The 18,512-nt window shown below is 40.2% G+C and overlaps 1 protein-coding gene across 1 annotated transcript in view; it reads right to left on the bottom strand.

The window, feature by feature from the left end:
* The window catches only part of LOC133612435 (protein-glutamine gamma-glutamyltransferase 5-like), a 53,387-nt gene extending 43,443 nt beyond the window's left edge, over window positions 1–9,944 (bottom strand). The window contains exons 1-4 of the mRNA XM_061969845.2: window positions 9,904–9,944; window positions 4,106–4,288; window positions 3,788–4,024; window positions 3,593–3,711 (exon numbers count right to left, since the gene is read on the bottom strand). Coding sequence (XP_061825829.2) covers window positions 3,593–3,711; window positions 3,788–4,024; window positions 4,106–4,271 — 522 coding nt within the window. The 5' untranslated portion in view covers window positions 4,272–4,288; window positions 9,904–9,944. The remainder of the gene's footprint in view (window positions 1–3,592; window positions 3,712–3,787; window positions 4,025–4,105; window positions 4,289–9,903) is intronic.
* Window positions 9,945–18,512: the final 8,568 nt, after the last annotated feature.

Raw genomic sequence — 18,512 nt, 5'->3', positions numbered from 1 at the left:
ATTGTTTAAGAACAACATTTCTCAACCAGCTATTACGAGGAATTTAGGGATTCCACCATCTAAGGTCCGTAATCTCATCAAAAGGTTCAGAGAATCTGGAGAAATCACTGCACGTAAGCGATGATATCACGGACCTTCGAACCCTCAGGCGGTACTGCATCTAAAAGTGACATCAGTGTGTAAAGGATATCACCACGTGTTTAGGAACACTTCAGAAAACCACTGTCAGTAACTACAGTTTGTCGCTACATCTGTCAGTGCAAGTTAAAACTCTGCTATGCAAAGCCAAAGCCATTTATCATTTATGGTCCCGAGCTCATCTAAGATGGACTGATGCAAAGTGGGAAAGTGTCCTGTGGTCTGACGAGTCCACATTTCAAATTGTTTTTGGAAACTGTGGACCACGACGTCCACAGTTTCCAAAAACAATTTGAAATTTGGTCCTCCGGACCAAAGAGAAAAAGAACCATCCAGATTGTTATAGGCGCAAAGTGTAAAAGCCAGCATCTGTGATGGTATGGGGGTGTATTAGTGGCCAAGACATGGGTAACTTACACATCTGTGAAGGCGCCATTAATGCTGAAAGGTACATACAGGTTTTGGAGCAACATATGTTGCCATTCAAGCAACGTTATCATGGACGCCCCTGCTTATTTCAGCAAGACAATGCCAAGCCACGTGTTACATCAACGTGGCTTCATAGTAAAAGAGTGCGGGTACTAGACTGGCCTGCCTGTAGTCCAGACCTGTATCCCATTGAAAATGTGTGGCGCAATATGAAGCCTAAAATACCACAACGGAGACCCCCGGACTGTTGAACAACTTAAGCTGTACATCAAGCAAGAATGGGAAAGAATTCGTAAAAATGCCCCTGTGAAAAACTTGTTTGCAATGTGTTGCTGCCATTAAATTCCAAGTTCATAATTATTTGCACCAAAAAAATGACGTTTCTCAGTGTGAACATTAAATATCTTGTCTTTGCAGTCCAATTGAATATAAGTTGAAAAGGATTTGCAAATCATTGTATTCTGTTTTTATTTACCATTTTCCCAACATGCCAACTTCACTGCTTTTGGGGTTTGTGTAGTTCAGGGGTCGGCAACCCAAAATGTTGAAAGAGCCATATTGGACCAAAAATACAAAAACAAATCAGTCTGGAGCCGCAAAAAAAATTAAAAGCCATATTACATACAGATAGCGTGTCATGAGATATAAATTGAAATAAGAGGACTTAAAGGAAACTAAATGACCTCAAATATACCTACAAATGAGGCATAATGATGCAATATGTACATATAGCTAGCCTAAATAGCATGTTAGCATCGATTAGCTTGCAGTCATGCAGTGACCAAATATGCCCGATTAGCACTCCACACAAGTCAATAACATCAACAAAACTCACCTTTGTGCATTCATGCACAACGTTAAAAGTTTGGTGGACAAAATGAGACAGAAAAAGAAGTGGCATAAAACACGTCCGAGAAAGTTATTCATGTAAACAAACTACGGTGAGTTCAAGGACCGCCAAAATTAGTGGGACAAAACGCCGCTCGCCAAATACTCGAATCAGTGTAGCATGTTTAATACAAACAGTGTGCTTTATAACAATTGGGGAGGTTTGTGTCATGTTTGTCCTCCTTCAGAAACCATATTAACACAAAACAATGTATTTTTTTCCCCTCATCTTTTTGCATACATTTTCAAAAAAGCTCCAGAGAGCCACTAGGGCGGCACTAAAGAGCCGCATGTGGCTCTAGAGCCGCGGGTTGCCAACCCCCGGTATATACTAATATAAAAATGTATAACAGTTTACAGCAGTTTTTTTTTGTTTTGTTTTTTTTTTACCTTGAATTGATTAACGTGGACCCCGACTTAAACAAGTTGAAAAACTTATTGGGGTGTTACCATTTAGTGGTCAATTGTACGGAATATGTACTGTACTGTGCAACCTACAAACCCCATTTCCATATGAGTTGGGAAATTGTGTTAGATGTAAATATAAACGGAATACAATGATTTGCAAATCCTTTTCAACCCATATTCAATTGAATGCACTACAAAGACAACATATTTGATGTTCAAACTCAAACTTTATTTTTTTTCTGCAAATAATAATTAACTTAGAATTTCATGGCTGCAACACGTGCCAAAGTAGTTGGGAAAGGGCATGTTCACCACTGTGTTACATGGCCTTTCCTTTTAACAACACTCAGTAAACGTTTGGGAACTGAGGAGACACATTTTTTAAGCTTCTCAGGTGGAATTCTTTCCCATTCTTGCTTGATGTACAGCTTAAGTTGTTCAACAGTCCGGGGGTCTCCGTTGTGGTATTTTAGGCTTCATAATGCGCCACACATTTTCAATGAGAGACAGATCTGGACTACAGGCAGGCCAGTCTAGTACCCGCACTCTTTTACTATGAAGCCACATTGATGTAACACGTGGCTTGGCATTGTCTTGCTGAAATAAGGAGGGGCGTCCATGGTAACGTTGCTTGGATGGCAACATATGTTGCTCCAAAACCTGTATGTACCTTTCAGCATTAATGGCGCCTTCACAGATGTGTAAGTTACCCATGTCTTGGTCACTAATACACCCCCATACCATCACACATGCTGGCTTTTCAACTTTGCGCCTATAACAATCCGGATGGTTCTTTTCTTCTTTGGTCCGGAGGACACGACGTCCACAGTTTCCAAAAACAATTTGAAATGTGGACTCGTCAGACCACAGAACACTTTTCCACTTTGTATCAGTCCATCTTAGATGAGTTCAGGCCCAGCGAAGCCGACGGCGTTTCTGGGTGTTGTTGATAAACGGTTTACGCCTTGCATAGGAGAGTTTTAACTTGCACTTACAGATGTAGCGACCAACTGTAGTTACTGACAGTGGGTTTCTGAAGTGCTCCTGAGCCCGTGTGGTGATATCCTTTACACAATGATGTCGCTTGTTGAAGCAGTACAGCCTGAGGGATCGAAGGTCACGGGCTTAGCTGCTTTCGTGCAGTGATTTCTCCAGATTCTCTGAACCCTTTGATGATATTACGGACCGTAGATGGTGAAATCCCTAAATTCCTTGCAATAGCTGGTTGAGAAAGGTTTTTTCTTAAACTGTTCAACAATTTGCTCACGCATTTGTTGACAAAGTGGTGACCCTCGCCCCATCCTTGTTTGTGAATGACTGAGCATTTCATGGAATCTATTTTTATACGTAATCATGGCACCCACCTGTTCCCAATTTGCCTGTTCACCTGTGGGATGTTCCAAATAAGTGTTTGATGAGCATTCCTCAACTTTATCAGTATTTATTGCCACCTTTCCCAACTTCTTTGTCACGTGTTGCTGGCATCAAATTCTAAAGTTGATGATTATTTGCACAAAAAAAAATGTTTATCAGCTTGTCTTTGTAGCATATTCAACTGAATATGGGTTGAAAATGATTTGCAAATCATTGTATTCCGTTTATATTTACATTTAACACAATTTCCCAACTCATATGGAAACGGGGTTTGTACTAATAAAAGTCTCAATCAATCAATCAAAGTCATTAGAGACAGTGAAACACACACACACACACACGTGCACACACACACCTGCCCAAATGACCAAGGACGCTGGACAACGTTGACGTCTGTTCCCATGTAGACCACGCCATAGTCGCTCCTGATGTACTCGTCCAGCAGCACATCCAGCGGCATGTAGACCGGATCCTCTGCATGTGCAAAAGTGCAGAAGTCAGCATTTTCCCGGCAGTTAGTGGACTCAAGACTGACTCGTGACGAACTCACCTTCCAGCCAGGGGTTGCACAGCAGCACAAAAGTCCCCACCAAGAAGCTGCGGCGCTCCTGTGCGTCGTCTATGTGGACCAGCATCTGGTACAAGCCCACCGAGGACCGGACCGGGGCGAAGACCTGGATGGTGATGGAGCGGCGGCGCAGGTCGCCGGGGTAGACCCGGGCCGACCACCTGTCCGTGTCGAACCACTTGTCGGTAAAGTTAACCAACATCTTGGCTGACATGTCGCCTGTCATGAGTAAAAAAAAATATAAAAAATCCAGGTCAAAGCAGCAATTCTGCCTAGCAACAGGGCAGGTGTGACGAGCACCTAATGAAATCTGCAGCGCCAAACGTTGGCTGCTTGGCTCCCACGGGCGTCCATCAAGCATCAGAGTGACTTTGAAGGCTCTTCCTCGCCGCACCACAAGCCGCTTGCTGCTCAGACCTCCCGTCTGGTGGAGACTGTGGTTCTCCTGGATCTCAAAGTCCACCATTTTCAGGCGAGTCTGGCCTTTTGAGAGAATTGTTGCATCCAAATAAATGAGTTCATATTTGGCATTACATGGGACAATCTAATGAATGGAGTTGAACTTTAGGTCATTGCACTTTTCTATTGGGGCTCCAGTAGTCTGGAATGGCCTCCTGGTAACAGTTAGAGATGCTACCTCAGTAGAAGCATTTAAGTCCCATCTTAAAACTCATTTTTATACTCTAGCCTTTAAATAGACCCCCTTTTTAGACCAGTTGATCTGCCGCTTCTTTGCTTTTCTCCTCTGCCCCCCTCTCCTGCGTGGAGGGGGTGGGGGCACAGGTCCGGTGGCCATGGATGAAGTGCTGGCTGTCCAGAGTCGGGACCTGGGGTGGACCGCTCGCCTGTGCATCGGTTGGGAACATCTCTGCACTGCTGACCCGTCTCCACTCGGGATGGTCTCCTGCTGGCCCCACTATGGACTGGACTCTCACACTATTATGTTAGATCCACTATGGACTGGACTCTCACTATTATGTTATTATATTAGATCAACTATAGACTGGACTCTCACTATTATGTTAGATCCACTATGGACTGGACTCTCACACTATTATGTTAGATCCACTATGGACTGGACTCTCACTATTATGTTAGATCCACTATGGACTGGACTCTCACTATTATGTTAGATCCACTATGAACTGGACTCTCACTATTATGTTAAATCCACTATGGACTGGACTCTCACTATTATGTTATTATGTTAGATCCACTATGGACTGGACTCTCAATATTATGTTAGATCCACTATGGACTGGACTCTCACACTATTATGTTAGATCCACTATGGACTGGACTCTCACTATTATGTTAGATCTACTATGGACTGGACTCTCACTATTATGTTAGATCCATTATGAGCTGGACTCTCACTATTATGTTAGATCCACTATGAACTGGACTCTCACTATTATGTTAAATCCACTATGGACTGGACTCTCACTATTATGTTAGATCCACTATGAACTGGACTCTCACTATTATGTTAAATCCACTATGGACTGGACTCTCACTATTATGTTAGATCCACCATGGACTGGACTCTCACTATTATGTTAGATCTACTATGGACTGGACTCTCACTATTATGTTAGATCCACTATGGACTGGACTCTCACTATAATGTTAGATCCACTATGGACTGGACTCTCACTATTATGTTAGATCCACTATAGACTGGACTCTCACTATTATGTTAGATCCACTATGGACTGGACTCTCACACTATTATGTTAGATCCACTATGGACTGGACTCTCACTATTATGTTAGATCCACTATGGACTGGACTCTCACTATTATGTTAGATCCACTATGGACTGGACTCTCACTATTATGTTAGATCCACTATGGACTGGACTCTCACTATTATATTAGATCCACTATGGACTGGACTCTCACTATTATGTTAGATCCACTATGAACTGGACTCTCACTATTATGTTAGATCCACTATGGTCTGGACTTTCACATTATGTCAGACCCACTCGACGTCCATTGACATCTGCAATCCTCTCCAAGGTTTCTCATAGTCATTCACATCGACGTCCCACTGGGTTGTGAGTTTTTCCTTGCCCTTATGTGGGCTCTGAACCGAGGATGTCGTTGTGGTTTTTGCAGCCCTTTGAGACACTTGTGATTTAGGGCTATATAAATAAACATCGATTGAAAAGTAATTAGATTACATTTTCAGGGTAGGGAAAAGGTAAACATAGCTCAGAGCGAGGGAGGAGAAAAAAAGGTTACATTTTTCCCCCTTTTATTGTCTACTTCTGGTCCTTAAAATCGTCACACTTTGCCTTGCAGAGCAGCCAGCTTCTCCAAGATGTTGTCCAGTTTGCGATTTGATCCAGAAACCGCTAAAGTCTGAGTGCTCATAGCTCTGCCCATCCCTCAATTATTTGTGGCTGCTTTAGGGTATACCTTGAGCAGCTGCCGGGCAACGCTTACTCCAATCAGCAGGGGTCCCGTGATCATTTTGAACAGGTAGATGTCTTCAACGTCCTCCACTGAAAGAATCACCAAGAGTCCATCGTTTGTTTAGCAACAAACGTTTTTTCAGGACCTGAACCCGGTTTTCTCGTTGAAAAGAGCTTGTCGATTTTGTTGAGAGGCAAGTTGATCACTTCCATTGTTCAGATTTAGAAGAGCAGTGGAACAAAAGTTAAGACAAATGAAAACAAAGAAGCAAGCAGGAGAATTAATGAAATAATATTTCAACAATAATTAAAAAAACCACCATGACAGAAAATTAATACAGTATTTTTTGAAATGATATATACTATATTATTATCAGTGTTGGGTTAGTTACTGAAAACCAGTAACTAGTTAGTTACTAGTTACTTTATTTCAAAAGTAACTCAGTTACTAACTCAGTTACTTACACCAAAAAGTAATGCGTTACTGTGAAAAGTAACTATTTAGTTACTTATTTTTTTCTCCTTTTTTTTTAAGGCTCCCATTAATGCCCTTTTAGCCTTCGTTTCAGTACTGTTATTGCACTGGAGAATAATACAATGTGTTGATCAACTTGACATGCATTTGCATCACTGAACTCTGCTAAGCAATGTGCTCTACATACAACACACAAAGACAAAGATATGTTTCAAAGGGCCAATTTATTTCAGGCCACAACAAATTGACAAAACTATTTGAAATAGCTGCAACATAACATACATAAGTAACAAACCGCATAATAACAACATAGCTGTAAAGCTGGCTTCACCCAAGGAAGGCACACATGACATACACAAAGCCTAATCAGGCATTTTTTCTCTCTCAAGGAATTGTGAAATAAAATCATGTATTCAGGAGATCAACACTGTAGTGAAGCCCAGAAGACTCTACACATTTCCCCAGTTTTAGTTTAGAGAAAATGAAAGATTGGCCTGGCCCACTAGCATCCCTCTTTATGTTTGTGAACTTTATAGTCTATACATTTAGAGTGATGTGATAATCAAACACTCTAGAAGTCTAGAATGAAATAGTATATAAGAGAATTGACAGTGTGTACCTTCAATGATGAGCAGAGGCAGAGTTTGGAGTGTTTTCTTTAGCTCGCTTTCCATGTTTATGTATTCACTGTCCAGGTACTTGGAACATGTTTTCTGTGCCATTTGTTGTTTGACGCCGGAATCATGCTATTTAGCTGCCAGAAAACGGGTGACTCCACTGTAGAAATAGCCTGCATGTCTTCTAGCACATACGCTGCAATGGCTCTATCAATGTTGTCCTGGCTAGCATTGCCTCCGTTAAAATCCTTAGGTGGAGGTGAAGTGGCATCGGAGTCTGTGTCTCTCTTTACTAGCTTCGTCAAAGCATGTTGCTTATGTGGCGTGGCGAAGGTGGGAGAGTGGCCGTGCCAGCAATCTGAGGGTTACTGGTTCAATCCCCACCTTCTACCATCCTAGTCACGTCCGTTGTGTCCTTGAGCAAGACACTTCAACCTTGCTCCTGATGAGTCCTGGTTAGTGCCTTGCATGGCAGCTCCCGCCATCAGTGTGTGAATGTGTGTGTGAATGGGTGAATGTGGAAATAGTGTCAAAGCGCTTTGAGTTCCTGAAAAAGGTAGAAAAGCTATACAAGTGTAACCCATTTACATTTATGTAGCTGTTTCAGCAGATTTGAATTGCTGTTTTGGGCAGTATTCCCGGGTGTGGTCACTGTTGCTACTCACTGCTCCCCTCACCTCCCAGGGGGTGATCAAGGGTGATGGGTCAAATGCAGAGAATAATTTCACCACACCTAGTGTGTGTGTGACAATCATTGTCACTTTAACTTTAAGTAGATGGGATCTTTGATCCAAGACACAACTTACATTTAACTAAAATGTTATTTTCTTTGTGCTCGACAAAAGAAAAGTAGTGACAATGTCTCCATGTAACTCGACTTCTGGCTTCGCCATGATGTCTTTTTAGTTGTTATGAGAGTAGCGTGTGTGTGTGTGTGTGTGTGTGTGTGTGTGTGTGTGTGTGTGTGTGTGTGTGTGTGTGTGGCCCTTTAAGAAATGACAGCATGTGAGGTGAGTGACGTCAGTGAGTGAGTGGGCGAGAGAGGTGAGGGAGCGCAACAGTGGATGCGTGCAGGTGCTCTAGCTTGGTGGATGGCTGCGTGCAAGACACCAATAAAGTCACAAAATTGCAACAAACCGCCGGCCTCGTCATTCACCCTCGAGTCCGGAGCTGTAAAGACCCACTGCCGGGTAAAGTGAAGGGTGTTAGCCCCGAAGTACATGCATAGGCCCTGGAGGAACGTCTCCCCTGCGCTCCGCTCCTCGGTCGAGGAAAGCACGCCTTTTCATTTCCTTGTGAGACAGAAGGACGACACTTCTTCTGTTTCTAGCCGATACTACATTAAAAAATAACGTAAAATAACGCAGTAACGCACCATGTAGTAATGGTAACTGAGTTACTGGATATAAAAAAAATAACGCGTTAGATTACTAGTTACCGCCGAAACTAACAGCGTTACAGTAACACGATACTTAGTAACGCGTTAGTCCCAACACTGATTATTATTATACTTTTTAAAGTTTATATACTTCTTTGGGATATGATCTTAAGCCAACTCGATTTTAGATTTTTTAAAATAGGTTTAAATACTTTTTTAGGTCAAAAAAATAAAATAAAATAAATTAATAAATATGTATGTACGTTTTTTTTTTTTAACCTAAATTGATTTTTCAAAATTGTATAATAAAATAAAAAAAACATTTTTAGATGCATCGGGACAAACAAAGTACACGCAATTTTCCTAAGAAACAGACACTTGGCACTTGTTGCAGTTAAGCAAGTTAAGCCTCCCAGTCGCTGTATGAGGAAATATGGCATGAATATATAAATCATGAAAATATGACAGAAAAATAATTCAGTATTTTTTTTTAATGATATACACTATATTATCATTATTATGTTTATATTTTTAAAGTTTATATACTTCTTTGGAATATGATCTTACGCCAACTCACGATTCGATTCCGATTCTTGACGTGACAATTCGATTCAGTGTCAATCCTCGATTGAAACCGAGTCTCGTAATATATCATTTGGTATACGAATGACAATAAAACTTTTTCAAAACAGATTGCAGGCTACAAAAGCCCTTCTTGGCTGCTGACGTATGACCTACGTAGGTCATACGTCAGCAGCCAAGAAGGGCTGAGTGACGCAATTTTCCTAAGAAACAGACACTTAGCACTTGTTGCAGTTAAGCAAGTTAAGCCTCCCAGTCGCTGTATGAGGAAATATGGCATGAATATATAAATCATGAAAATATGCATAAGTCCAAAAAGTATTCTTGTACAAACTAACTGTTTAAAAAAAAACAAAAAAAAAACATTGAATTAAAAATATTTATTATCTTACTTCAGACGGCCATCACTAGGAGGATGTTCGTTACGGCTACTCTTGCCTTCAAAAAAGATCAAAAAAATCCAAATAAAGATAGCGCAGTAGTCCTGAGGAGGAGGTTTATGACTCACTAAATTCCTTAATAAGCACTCGCGGAGATATGTCCAGATTCCCAATGATCATCAATTATTTTCACGAACAAAAAATATTCTCCGTGATTGTCTTCAACATAATCCAAATAATTTACCTAGCGGTAAATAAACTGTTTCACTCCTCACTCCTTCAACATGATAGACACACAAAAAGGGACCCCAGCTGTCCTGTCTTCTTAATTATAGGAGGAGGAAGTGGCTCACCAGGAGAAGCGTGAGCGGCTGAAAACAATCAGTCAATCACAATTCATCTAAAACATGGGTGTCAAACTAAAAAAAAAATGGCCCGCCGTGTAATTTAATTTGGCCCTTGAGGCAATATCAAATGAACATTAGAGCTGGCCCGCCGGTATTATACAGCGCATTCACCGTTAATACTCATACTTGCCAACCCTCCCCATTTTTAGTGCCCCTCTCGAAAGTCTCCCGGAGCAACCATTCTCCCGAATTCCTCCTGATTTCCACCCGGACAACAATATTGGGGGCGTGCCTTAAAGGCACTGCCTTTAGCGTCCTCTACAACCTGTCGTCACGTCCGCTTTTCCTCCATACAAACAGCGTGCCGGCCCCTGTCACATGATATATGCGGCTTCTACACACACACAAGTGAATGCAAGGCATATTTGATCAACAGCCATACAGGTCACACTGAGGGTGGCCGCATAAACACTTAAAGGGGAACATTATCACAATTTCAGAATGGTTAAAACCATTAAAAATCAGTTCCCAGTGGCTTATTATATTTTTCGAAGTTTTTTTCAAAATTTTACCCATCACTCAATATCCCTAAAAAAAAGCTTCAAAGTGCCTGATTTTAACCACCCGTCCATTTTCCTGTGATGTCACATAGTGAAGCCAACATGGCGCATAGAACAGCAAGCTATAGCGACATTAGCTCGGATTCAGACTCGGATTTCAGCGGCTTAAGCGATTCAACAGATTACGCATGTATTGAAACGGATGGTTGTAGTGTGGAGGCAGGTAGCGAAAACAAAATTGAAGAAGAAACCGAAGCTATTGAGCCATATCGGTTTGAACCGTATGCAAGCGAAACCGAGGAAAACGACACGACAGCCAGCGACACGGGAGAAAGCGAGGACGAATTCGCCGATCGCCTTCTAAACAACGATTGGTATGTGTTTGTTTGGCATTAAAGGAAACTAACAACTATGAACTAGGTTTACAGCATATGAAATACATTTGGCAACAACATGCACTTTGAGAGTGCAGACAGCCCAGTTTTCATCAATTAATATATTCTGTAGACATACCCTCATCCGCGCTCTTTTCCTGAAAGCTGATCTGTCCAGTTTTAGAGTTGATGTCAGCAGGCCAGGGAAGCTAGTGTCGATATTCTTCTCTTGATCATCTTCGGTGGCATAAGGGACGGTGTGAGCCAAGACATCCAGGGGGTTTAGCTCGCTCGTCTGCGGGAACAAACTGCCGCCATTGCTTGCCGTGCTACCGAGGTCCTTTGTCCCTGAATTGCTCACACACTCCGGCAGATTCAATGGGGGTCTGGCGGCAGATTTCTTTGACTTTATCGTTGGAAATGCATCTGCTTTGAGTGTCGCAGGATATCCACACATTCTTGCCATCTCTGTCGTAGCATAGCTTTCGTCGGTAAAGTGTGCGGAACAAACGTCCAATTTCTTGCCACTTTCGCATCTTTGGGCCACTGGTGCAACTTGAATCCGTCCCTGTTCGTGTTGTTACACCCTCCGACAACACACCGACGAGGCATGATGTCTCCAAGGTACGGAAAACAGTCGAAAAAACGGAAAATAACAGAGCTGATTTGACTCGGTGTTTGAGAAAATTGCTATTAGAAAGGCGTTTAATTCGCCAAAATTCACCCATTTAGAGTTCGGAAATCGGTTAAAAAATATATGGTCTTTTTTTCTGCAACATCAAGGTATATATTGACGCTTACATAGGTCTGGTGATTATGTTCCCCTTTAACACTGTTACAAATATGCGCCACACTGTGAACCCACACCAAACAAGAATGACAAACACATTTTGGGAGAACATCCGCACCGTAGCACAACATAAACACAACAGAACAAATACCCAGAAACCCCTTGCAGCACAATATACACCCCCCGCTACCACCAAACCCCGCCCACCTGAGCCCCGACATTAATGAACTAGCATCCAAGAAAAGATGGCAGGTATCTGGCTTAGGCACATCAGATTAGATCAGTGTGTTGCAAACTGAGCAGTTTAAAGTCCTGAATGGTCGATTTATTCATTGTTATTTTATTTTCTAATTTATTAGCCTGTAGAAAAACGTAATGTTGATATTTACCCCAGAAAGCTGCAAATAGAAAAGAGGCATTCCATTTTTTATTTACATTTTATTTACTATACCATTGATGTTTTTTCGTTTGTTTCGTTGATTTTGCTACTATTAAGTTATATAAGCGTTGCTTGTTCCATATTCAGTGTTAAAGCAAATCAGTGTAGGAATAATTAACGTTTTATTCATGCACTTTCTCTTGCTACTTCAAGGCTTGAATCTTTGATTCATTCATTATTCTTATTTTATTTTCAAATGTATAAAAAGTGGAAAAAGTTAATGTTGATATTTACCTCAGAAGGCTGCAAATAGAAAAGAGGCATTGAATTTTTATTTAAATTTAATTTGATATGCCATGGATATTTTTTAATTATTATTATTATTATTTGAAACTGGATTCTGCATGTCACTATATAGTTATATAAGCCTTGCTTGTTCAATATTCAATGCTAAACTTGTTTGGGTCCCTATTAAAAGGTTCATTTGTTCAACCTTGGCCCGCGGCTTTGTTCAGTTTTACATTTTGGCCCACTCTGTGTTTGAGTTTGACACCCCTGGCCTAGAGTCTCTTGATCCAGTGGTCCAACTTTTGATTGTGCAATTTCTCTTTTCCATGTTTTTAACATCTTTCATGAAATAATTCAAATGTATTATTCTGGGTTCAAACCAGTCATAATACCGTATTTTTCGGACGATAAGTCGCAGTTTTTTTCATAGTTTGGCCGGGCTCCAGTGCGACTTATATATGTTTTTTTCCTTCTTTATAATGCATTTTCGGCAGGTGCGCCTTATACTCCGGTGCGACTTATACTCCGAAAAAATGTCCTTTTCCTCTTCTGAAAAGAATTCTTGCACAAAGTTGTGAGCATTTTTTTATTCATCCACAGCTCCTTTAAATACTTCAAATGCATCATTGACTTTATCAGCATTTCTATCATGGGGTCATCAAAGTCTTTATTTCGTTTAGCCTCCTCGTGCACGCGCCTCAGGTGTGCCAGACATCATTCCAGATAATCACATAGCTCAATTTAATGTCCACTTATTTCCTCGTTTAGTTCGTTCCTAAACGTCCTTCCAACATCCTGTTGTGTTGCATTTCACATCCACAAACTGCAACTTTCCCTTCCATAGCGTTTGAATGATTCCATACAGCGCAGCGGCGCGTTCATTCGTTCATTCACATACTTGCCAAAATCGGGAGATTTGGGGGGCAGGGGGGAATATTTATAACTAGAATTCACTGAAATTCAAGTATTTCTTATATATATATACATATATATATATATATATATATATATATATATATATATATATATATATATATATATATATATATATATATATATATATATATAAAATAAATACTTGACTTTCAGTGAATTCTAGCTATAAATATACAAACCCCGTTTCCATATGAGTTGGGAAATTGTGTTAGATGTAAATATAAACGGAATACAATGATTTGCAAATCCTTTTCAACCCATATTCAATTGAATATGCTACAAAGACAACATATTTGATGTTCAAACTGATAATTTTTGCAAATAATCATTAACTTTAGAATTTGATGGCAGCAACACGTGACAAAGAAGTTGGGAAAGGTGGCAATAAATACTGATAAAGTTGAGGAATGCTCATCAAACACTTATTTGGAACATCACACAGGTGAACAGGCAAATTGGGAATAGGTGGGTGCCATGATTGGGTATAAAAGTAGATTCCATGAAATGCTCAGTCATTCACAAACAAGGATGGGGCGAGGGTCACCACTTTGTCAACAAATGCGTGAGCAAATTGTTGAACAGTTTAAGAAAAAACCTTTGTCAAGCAGCTATTGCAAGGAATTTAGGGATTTCACCATCTACGGTCCGTAATATCATCAAAGGGTTCAGAGAATCTGGAGAAATCACTGCACGTAGGCAGCTAAGCCCGTGACATTTGATCCCTCAGGCTGTACTGCATCAACACGTGACATCAGTGTGTAAAGGATATCACCACATGGGCTCAGGAACACTTCAGAAACCCATTGTCAGTAACTACAGTTGGTCGCTACATCTGTAAGTGCAAGTTAAAACTCTCCTATGCAAGGCGAAAACCGTTTATCAACAACACCCAGAAACAAAGTCGGCCTCGCTGGGCCTGAGCTAAGACGGACTGATACAAAGTGGAAAAGTGTTCTGTGGTCTGACGAGTCCACATTTGAAATAGTTTTTGAAAACTGTGGACGTCGTGTCCTCCGGACCAAAGAGGAAAAGAACCATCCGGATTGTTATAGGCGCAAAGTTGAAAAGCCAGCATCTGTGATGGTATGGGGGTGTATTAGTGCCCAAGACATGGGTAACCCCTCCGTGGTTGACTTCATAATAATCAAAATAACTTATTTAGTGGTAAATAAACTGTTTCACTCCTCACTCCTTCAACATGATAGACCAGACCCGGGCAAGTTAATGCGGCCCTTTGAGCTTTTCAATCTGGCCCGCCGGACATTCCCACATATTTTTTTTAGATCTTTAAGATGGAAACTAGTTGTCATTATGATGTGCACTCATCTTTTCTAATGACCGTAAGTCTTCAACTATACAAAGTATTTCAATGGTTGGAATCTGCGCTTATGGATGATATACTAGTTACTATGGTAATCTAATTAGTTACTATGGTTATCTAATTAGTTACTATGGTCATCTACGTCACAGCAGCTCAGACGAGGCACCAAGCAGTGTGGGCGGGAAGCGTTTCCACAGACACGGAAGGAGATTTTCACAACAAAGTTCTTAAGCTTAGTGATATTTAGAATAGAAAGTACTTTATTGATCCCTGGGGGAAATTCAGCAAATATCAGATATATCAGACTGTAGGTGGGTTTATTTTGTACCCTTTGCGTTCATATTTCACTGTTTGTTGCATTTTTGTTGCGTTTCACTTGCTTGTAAAATATGTCGATCGAAAGGGGGTGTGACGTTCATATTTTGTCAATATTCAGTGTTTTATCGTTCATAGAAAAATGTCAAATTCCATTACGTTTTTTAAGGCGGTCTGCTATAACGTTTTTAAGCATTCAATCAAGACATTATTGTGAGGTTTTGTATTAGTGTTCCTAATAATAGATATACCGGCCCCCAGACACATTTTTTTTTCTAAATATGGCCCCCGAGTCAAAATAACAGACAAAAAGGGCCCCCAGCTGTCCTGTCTTCTTAATTATAGGAGGAGGAAGTGGCTCACCAGGAGGAGAGTTAGCAGCTGAAAACAATCAGTCCATCACAATTCATCTAAAACATCCAATAATTCATCAACATCATCATTGGCATTATTTGATTTCATTGTCAAAACAATTAATAAATAAATAATATAGATAGGCTCCAACAAATATCAATATTAAAATATAAAATTATTTTTAGACGCATCGGGACAAAGAAAGTACACACAATTTTCCTAGGAAACAGACACTTGGCACTTGTTGCAGTTAAGCAAGTTAAGCCTCCCAGTCGCTGTATGAGGAAATATGGCATGAATATATAAATCATGAAAATATGACAGACGTTGCATAAGTCCAAAAAGTATTATTGTACAAACTGAATTTTTTTTTAAATTATTTTACTTCAAATACAAACCCCGTTTCCATATGAGTTGGGAAATTGTGTTAGATGTAAATATAAACACAATACAATGATTTGCAAATCCTTTTCAACCCATATTCAGTTGAATGCACTACAAAGACAACATATTTGATGTTCAAACTCATAAACTTTATTTTATTTTTTTGCACATAATAACTAACTTAGAATTTCATGGCTGCAACACGTGCCAAAGTAGTTGGGAAAGGGCATGTTCACCACTGTGTTACATGGCCTTTCCTTTTAACAACACTCAGTAAACGTTTGGGAACTGAGGAGACACATTTTTGAAGCTTCTCAGGTGGAATTCTTTCCCATTCTTGCTTGATGTACAGCTTAAGTTGTTCAACAGTCCGGGGGTCTCCGTTGTGCTATTTTAGGCTTCATAATGCGCCACACATTTTCAATGGGAGACAGGTCTGGACTACAGGCAGGCCAGTCTAGTACCCGCACTCTTTTACTATGAAGCCATGTTGATGTAACACGTGGCTTGGCATTGTCTTGCTGAAATAAGCAGGGGCGTCCATGGTAACGTTGCTTGGATGGCAACATATGTTGCTCCAAAACCTGTATGTACCTTTCAGCATTAATGGCGCCTTCACAGATGTGTAAGTTACCCATGTCTTGGGCACTAATACACCCCCATACCATCACAGATGCTGGCTTTTCAACTTTGCGCCGAAAAAATCTGGATGGTTCTTTTCCTCTTTGGTCCGGAGGACACGACGTCCACAGTTTCCAAAAACAATTTGAAATGTGGACTCGTCAGACCACAGAACACTTTTCCACTTTGTAACAGTCCATCTTAGATGAGCTCGGGCCCAGCGAAGCCGGCGGCGTTTCTGGGTGTTGTTGATAAACGTTTTTTGCCTTGCATAGGAGAGTTTTAACTTGCACTTACAGATGTAGCAACAAACTGTAGTTACTGACAATGGGTTTCTGAAGTGTTCCTCAGCCAATGTGGTGATATCCTTTACACACTGATGTCGCTTGTTGATGCAGTACAGCCTGAGGGATGGAAGGTCACGGGCTTAGCTGCTTACGTGCAGTGATTTCTCCAGATTCTCTGAACCCTTTGATGATATTACGGACCGTAGATGGTGAAATCCCTAAATTCCTTGCAATAGCTGGTTGAGAAAGGCTTTTCTTAAACTGTTCAACAATTTGCTCACGCATTTGTTGACAAAGTGGCGACCCTCGCCCCATCCTTGTTTGTGAATGACTGAGCATTTCATGGAATCTACTTTTATACCCAATCATGGCACCCACCTGTTCCCAATTTGCCTGTTCACCTGTGGGATGTTCCAAATAAGTGTTTGATGAGCATTCCTCAACTTTATCAGTATTTATTGCCACCTTTCCCAACTTCTTTGTCACGTGTTGCTGGCATCAAATTCTAAAGTTAATCATTATTTGCAAAAAAAGTGTGAACATCAAATATGTTGTCTTTGTAGCATATTCAATTGAATATGGGTTGAAAAGGATTTGCAAATCATTGTATTCCGTTTATATTTACATCCAACACAATTTCCCAACTCATATGGAAACGGGGTTTGTATAAGTGAATCATTTATAGGCTCCTGGGTGTGTACATTAGAGTAACATTAAATAAACATGTAGCTTAAATAACAATAATAAAAAATATTTCATATGAGTTACAGATCAAAGCTCACCGCTCATGTTGCGCCTGTTTGTGCCTCCGGTGGCGTCCATGCTGTGATTGACATCCACTGCAGGGAAGTCTAGAAAGGTCTGACAGCGAGACTCCGCCCACCTGCTGACAACAAACTCACTGGACCACTTTTTTTTTTTTTTTTTTTTTAGAAAAACGATCTATCAACGAAAAAACTGAGAAACATGGCAGTTATCCTCCAAATGTATAATGACAGCAATTATGTATATACTGTATACATACTGTACATATATGCTGCATACATACATATATACATACATATACTGCATACATACATATATACATACATATACTGCATACATACATATATACATACATACATCTGTATACATACATGCGGTTTTTCTATGTGCACACGCCCCAGCAAAGGAATGAACACTTTCCTGCTGTCTGCACGGCGACACAAAAACACTTGTCTTTCTTTTTTTTTTCCCTTACTCAACTGCAGAGAGTACCAGGCGCTGAAACAAGCATGCATGCGCTCCGATTGTTAGGTGTAGGTAAGGATGGAGATGCGGGGAGCAAAACCTCTCCAAAAGTCCAACAATTTGTGAGCGCAACTGAAGATTCTCGCCTCAAAGGTCGAACTAAAGTTGGCCTTCAAAATGTTCTCACATAAGTCAGCTTTGATTTTTTATTTTTTTTTAAATGTTATCCTTTTTTGTTTGGTGTGATGTCATCACAGAGGGTACCGATGACGGAAAATGGGCGAGAGGGACAATTGTGATGATAACCATAGAACAGGAAATAAAATTTAATACAAAATTACGTTAAGGATTCTCTTTGGAATGTAAAAAAAAAAACTAAACTATTTTATAATGTATATATATGTTTTAAACATTAAAAAATATTATATGTACACCTAACTCCAGCAATAACTATAAAATGCCACTAAGTGATTTTTTTTCTAGGTACTCTAATATAGATGATTTAACATCGCAGTTATGGCTGCCATAAGAGGGCCGCTTGTAACCGTATATCATTTATGAATATAAATATATAAGAATTCACCTCATGATATTATAAAATTAATGCTGTGCATTTGATTTATTACATTATGACATACACTGTAAGAAAAATCGATTTTTCAGTAAA

The sequence above is a fragment of the Nerophis lumbriciformis genome, linkage group LG01 (assembly GCF_033978685.3).
Source record: "Nerophis lumbriciformis linkage group LG01, RoL_Nlum_v2.1, whole genome shotgun sequence".
Taxonomy (NCBI): Eukaryota; Metazoa; Chordata; class Actinopteri; order Syngnathiformes; family Syngnathidae; genus Nerophis; species Nerophis lumbriciformis.
The sequence above is the reverse complement of the archived record's forward strand: the minus strand, read 5'-3'. Positions and strand labels throughout refer to the sequence as shown.